The sequence below is a fragment of the Dromiciops gliroides genome, chromosome 3 (assembly GCF_019393635.1).
Source record: "Dromiciops gliroides isolate mDroGli1 chromosome 3, mDroGli1.pri, whole genome shotgun sequence".
Lineage (NCBI taxonomy): Eukaryota > Metazoa > Chordata > Mammalia > Microbiotheria > Microbiotheriidae > Dromiciops > Dromiciops gliroides.
This window is the reverse complement of record NC_057863.1, coordinates 261,309,633-261,315,632: the sequence shown is the minus strand read 5'-3', so window position 1 is coordinate 261,315,632 and position 6,000 is coordinate 261,309,633. Positions and strand designations below refer to the sequence as shown.

The window sequence follows — 6,000 nt, the reverse complement described above, 5'->3', positions numbered from 1 at the left end:
ATGATAGTGAATTTTTAAGAAAAGAAGGCAAAGAAAAGACCGACAAAGTGAAACATTTAAAATAGTCACAGAAGAAAAAAGAAGGAAGTTTAGAAGGGCACACAGATAGGCAGGGTAGTTTTGTTTTTATTATGTTAAATTTAACATGTGCCTTAATAAACAAAATGGATACACTAGTTCACCGTTTCATATATAATTCTCTTTTCTTCTTATTTGTATATTTAAATGTTTGCTGATGTTTGAGTTCATAATTATAAAAATAATTAAAAGCACAGCCAAAGTTTTACTTTTTGAAGAGTTTACAAACTAAAAGGAGAAATGCACTAATCTGAATATATACCCAATCTAAGTACATATTTTATAGCGTAAAGAGAGTTGAACTTGGAGTCAATAAATGAGTTTAAGTCCAGACTAGCCTAGTGAGAAGGGAGAAGTCACTTAATCACTCAGCCTCAGTTTCCTCATATGGGATTGACTAATAGCAAGCACTTGCACTCCTTATTGCACAATCACTATCAAAATGAACGTAGTATTAAGAGGAACCATTATTCAGTCTAAAAGCACCCACATTTAGACTTCAGAGACTGTCATATTTGCAGAATTTGAGAGCTAGAAGGCACCACAAAGACCAAAGAAGCCCCCACTATAAACGCTCTTCGAATTGCCTCTATTTGTTTCCTATCACCCTTCGGCCCATTTCCCTTTTGGACAGCTGTAATTTTTAGGTTTTTACTGATACTATCAGTAAAGTTTAAATTGGCCTCCTTTCAACCTTCGCTTTCTGGTTTGACCCTCTGGGGCCAAAATGAACACGCCTAATCTCTCTTTCACATGACAGTCCTTCAAATGCTTGAAAGGAACTATCGTGTTTTCTCCAAGTCTTATCTTCTCCAAACTAAACACACTCGGGTTCTTTAAGCCATCTTCACATAACATGTGCAATAAAGTTCCTCACCATCGGGGCTACCCTCCTGTGAACACTCTTTAGCTCGTCAATGTCTTTCTTAAACCTGTACTGATCACGATAACTTTAATCGTTACCTTCAGTTAAATCGCAAGCAGGTTTTTGAAAAGCGGAGATTTGTCAAGAAGTACCCTATTAGGGTCAGCTATATCAAGCACCAGCGTCCCCAGCACTAGCATCCCTTGTCCTCTTCGTGCATTCCCCCCTCCCCCACCCCCCTTTCTGTGCTTTCCCATCCACAGACGAACCCAGAAAAGAGGGGGGAGGGAGGCAGGAAGATAAGGAAAAATCTCCGTGAGGAATAACAGAAAGGCAGACTAGTGAATCGCACAGATGGGAAGGAGGAAAACAAGAGCACGTTTACCTGCAAGAAATCCCGCCCCCTCTCTTGGTTAGTCCAATCACTGGAGCCTGTTTGGAGACAGTGAAGCACTGAGCGGTGCATTGGGGGCAGGGAAGAGGGAACGCTGGTAAACAATAAGCCCTAGCCTGAAAAGGTGCCTCTTCCCTCCTCTGTCGTCCCTCTTCCCTCCTCCCTTTCTCCCTCCTCCTCCTCCTTCCTCTCTCCTCTTTCCTTCTGTTGAGGCTGCCTCCACCTTCTGCACCACCGCCTGCAGCAGGAGCCTGGCGCTGTTGTCCCCTGGCCACCGCCCCCGGGGCATGGCATATCTGATGGCAGCTTTCTCAGTGGGCACGGCTCTGGTAAGTGAAGAAATCCTCTGCAAATAGAGTCATTGCCTTTTCCCTTTTATTTTTTTTTCCCTTGGGAAAAAAAAGACCCTGACCCACTCCTTCCATCTCCTTCTTGCCACCAAGTGTGCAAGCCACCGCTTTTGGAGAGCAGGGGAAGGAGGAGTTGAGGTGGGGAGGTGGATGATGAAGTCAGGGATTGTGCATCACTGACACAGGCATCCTCTGATGTCCCGTTTTGGGTGCCTGAAGCATTGTCTGAAGATCTTGGAGGAAGGCACGGTTGTTTCAATGATTCAGTGTTTCAATCTTTTGGTGGGGGGTGGGGGGTGGGGGGAGCAAAATCTTTTTGAACTACCACTACCTCGGCAAAGACGCTTGTGGGACCTTGTTTAGGAGAGAGGAGTTGGAGGAAGCTGATAGGTCCAATTTTTCTGTTTATCAATGGAAAACTTTTCCAACAGGGCTTTAGCAATAGTGACTATTGGTAGTGACTTTCGTCCAGATTGTCTCTTTGCTCTGCGAAATATCGGTCCAAAACTAAATAGAAGCCTGTCTTCTCCTATGGCTATACTGAGAGATCATCTTTCCCCCAGACCTAATGGGGTTAAAAGCAGTGATGTCTACTGGGAAGCAGTGGTAGGGAAGCCAGGGGAAACCTTGATTCCTGCCAGGAACCCCCTTTTTTTTTTTGCAGGTAAACTTCTGACATCCTATATTTTAAAAAGAAGAAAGCTTTTTATGTGTGTCACAAAGTATATCAGATAAAGAATTCGGTGGGGATAGGAAGGCTTTCATTTTAATGAGGAGCTAGGTTATAGAAGGACAAGAAACTGAGTTGTATTCAATGTTTTCCAATTGCAATGATCAAAAAGCACCCCCTCAGCCATCTTCCCTTGCCTCCATTTCTTTTATATACACATACTAAGGGGGGGGGCGATTGTGTGTGCATTATACTGGACAAACTTCCATAATAAAGTCTTTCTATAATTAACACATCAATATTTTATTTTCTCATGGTTTCAATTTCAGCTCATGTAGACTATGTATAGAAATTACCCCATCTCAAAAAATTACTTCTCTCTTCCCCCTCCCACCACATGTTGACAAAGGCTTCTTAGATACAGGTTTATTAGCCAATGGTGACAACACCCACCCATTTTCTTTCTCCTCTTTTACATTTTTTTTTTCATTTATAACATCCTGAATTTGAAGTCAGCTGTACTCTGCAGGATTTGACCTACAGTTACCTCTTGCTCTGAGCTCATGGGGATTTAGAAAAAAAAAGGCTTATTTTCTGAGCATGCTCTGTTTTACGCAATTACCTCCTGTGATTCTAAACAGGTTTACTGTGAAGTAACGCCTAAGGTTGCTAGCTCAATATAGAATAGATTTGGTGTAAGGCTGATGAAATGGAGTTCAGAGATATCTGGTTAGAAACTGGTAAGGAAATTGAAAGCATTCAAGAGATATGACCAGGTGCATCTTTTATTTTCTATCAGCTGCTTTCTTTTGTAATTCATCATGCCCCCAGGAAGCTCATCATCTTGCAAAAATCACTTCAGCCTTGGCATTCAAACCTTATCAGTAGTCTCTATTCCTGGGACCCCTCTGAGTGGAGGATGGAGTGGAGACTCCTCTCAAAACCTCTAACAGGGTATCTAGGTCAGCCATCTCTTCATGTCCCACCAAGCTTCAGCCTTTTCATTATGCCCCTACTCTGGGTACCTTTCTCCTTCCTCTCTTCCCCTTCTCCCCCCTTTCCAGCTTCCTTTTTGTGTGTGTTGTCTTCCCTCATTCTTATAAGCCCCTTGAAGGCGGACTACCTTTAGTTTTTCCTATATGTATGCCTAGCATTTAGCACAGTGCCTGGCACATAGTAGGTGCTTAATAAATAATTGACTGACTGGGCATTTTTTGTTTGTTTGTTGTTATGAAAAATTCAAAAGCCCTCAAAGTTAAAATGTCAAACCAAGCCACACAGTATTTTATTGTTTATGCATGATTAACGTTTTTCTTTTTGGTGAAGCAATTGGAGTTAAGTGACTTGCCCAGGGTCACACAGCCAGTAAGTTGTCAAGTGTCTGAGGTCAAATTTTAACTCAGGTCCTCCTGACTCCAGGGCCGGGCCAGTGCTCTATCCACTGCACCACTTAGCTGCTCCCCATAATTAACTTTGAAAACATTTAAAACAAGAGGTTTTGGGGGGTCTTAACAGCCTTCAGAGTTGGTATTTAGTTATGAAAGACATTGAATTAGAGGGTATGATGATGATGATAGTGATGTGTAGATGTGTATCTACACACATACACAAACACATACATAAAGAAGAAGAAAAAAAGTTCAGCAAAACCAGCCAACACATTGAAAAAAATCTGATGTTATATACAGGCTTCCACAATCGTGAACCCCACTTTAGCAAAGGAGTAGTAAAAGCTTTCTCATATCTCTTCTTTGGAGACATTTGTTTGTTAAAATTTCACAACATTAAGTTTTGTTTTGTTTTGTTTTGTGTGAGGCAATTGAGGTTAAGTGACTTGCCCAGGGTCACACAGCTAGTAATTGTTAAGTGTCTGAGGTCGGATTTGAACTCAGGTACTCCTGAATCCAGGACCGGTGCTCTGTTCACTGCACCACCTAGCTGCCCCTCACAACATTAAGTTTTAATAGTTTTGTTATTGTTGTTTACATTTGCCTTGTTACTGGGTATGTTACTTTCCTGCATCTGCTTACTTCACCTTAGTTTTTATAAGCTGTTCCATACTTCTCTATATGTATTTCATTCATTGTTTCTTATACAACATGCAATTTCCAAAAGTGTAATTAATGGATTTTACATTTTTGGATTATATCCATTACATTTATATACTATCTTTTAACCTTTGTTCAATCAATGGGCATCTACTTTATTTCTAGTTATTTTCCACCACACAAAAAGGTGATGCTATAAATATTTTTGATGTATATGGGGTCTTTCTTTTTTTTCATTGACCTCCAGCAGAGTTTCTGAGCAAATGAGTATGGACATTTTATTAATTACTTTATTTGGATATTCCAGATAGCTTTCCAGAATGGTTGTATCAATTGATATCTCTGCCAGAAATATGTTAATGTTAATATTTTAACATTAACTATTCCTATCTTTTGCTAACTTTTCCAGTTTGGTGGGTGTAAGATAAAGCCTTAGGCTTATTTTGATTCTCATTTCTCTTATTGTTAGTGTTTGGGAGCATCTTATATTTTTTTTAATAGTTTTTAATTCTTTTGAGAACTGTTTATTCATACATATCTCTAATAGAGAATGGCTTTTGAATAGAAATAGATATATGAATACACACATATACATATATACACACATATATCCATATCCATACATATATATGTGTGTATATATGTATATATCTTGGATTCTAGGCCCTTTTCAGAGATACTTGATATTAAGATGCTTCTACCAATTACCTGTTTTTCTTTTTATCCTAGGTGCATTAATATTCTTGATGTGAAAGTTTTCTAATTTTATGTAATCAAAATTATCTACTTTATAGCTTTGTAGCCACCTCTATCCTTATTCGGCTAAGAAATTGCTGCTTACACCTAGTTGTGAAAAGTGTGTGATCTGCTACTCTTCTCATCTTTATGCTATTGTCTTTAAAGTTCAGATCACATATCTGTTTTGATTTATTATGTAGTATCATGTTGAAGAAACAACAATTTCAAGGGACTTTCTAGGGAAAGTATAAGAAGACTAGAAAAGTTAGAAGGGGCCAGGCTACAAAGAGCTTTAAATGCCAAAAAGAGGAGTTTATATTTGATTCTGGAGGGAATAAGGAGTTATTACTAGAGCTCACTGAGCAGGAGGATGACTTGATCTAACTGAATACTAGAAAAAGGAGACCAATTAGAAGTCTATGCCAGGGGCAGCTAGGTGGTGCAGTGGATAGAGCACTGGCCCTGGAGTCAGGAGTACCTGAATTCAAATCCGGCCTCAGACACTTAACACTTACTAGCTGTGTGACCCTGGGCAAGTCACTTAACCCCAATTGCCTCACTAAAAAAAATAAAAAAGAAGTCTATGCCAGTAGTCCAGGCAAGAAGTGATGAGGACCTGAAACAGCTGAATTAGGGTAGTGGCTATATAATTTGAGAGAAGTATGTGTGTGTATTTGTATTCACACACACACACACACACACACACACACATATGTCTATAAGGATATGATCTGACTGCCTTGAGATTGGTGGTACCCTTGACAGTAATAGGAAAGTTGGGAAGAGGGAAGGGGTAGGAGTTCTGTTTTGGACATGTTGAGTTTGAGATGTTTACAGAAAATGCGGGGCATTCAGTT

General features: G+C 39.9%; 1 protein-coding gene across 1 annotated transcript in view; it reads left to right on the top strand.

The window, feature by feature from the left end:
* Positions 1–1,255: 1,255 nt before the first annotated feature.
* ABCG1 (ATP binding cassette subfamily G member 1) overlaps positions 1,256–6,000 on the top strand; it is a 121,325-nt gene continuing 116,580 nt past the window's right edge. The window contains exon 1 of the mRNA XM_043994629.1: positions 1,256–1,666. Coding sequence (XP_043850564.1) covers positions 1,625–1,666 — 42 coding nt within the window. The 5' untranslated portion in view covers positions 1,256–1,624. The remainder of the gene's footprint in view (positions 1,667–6,000) is intronic.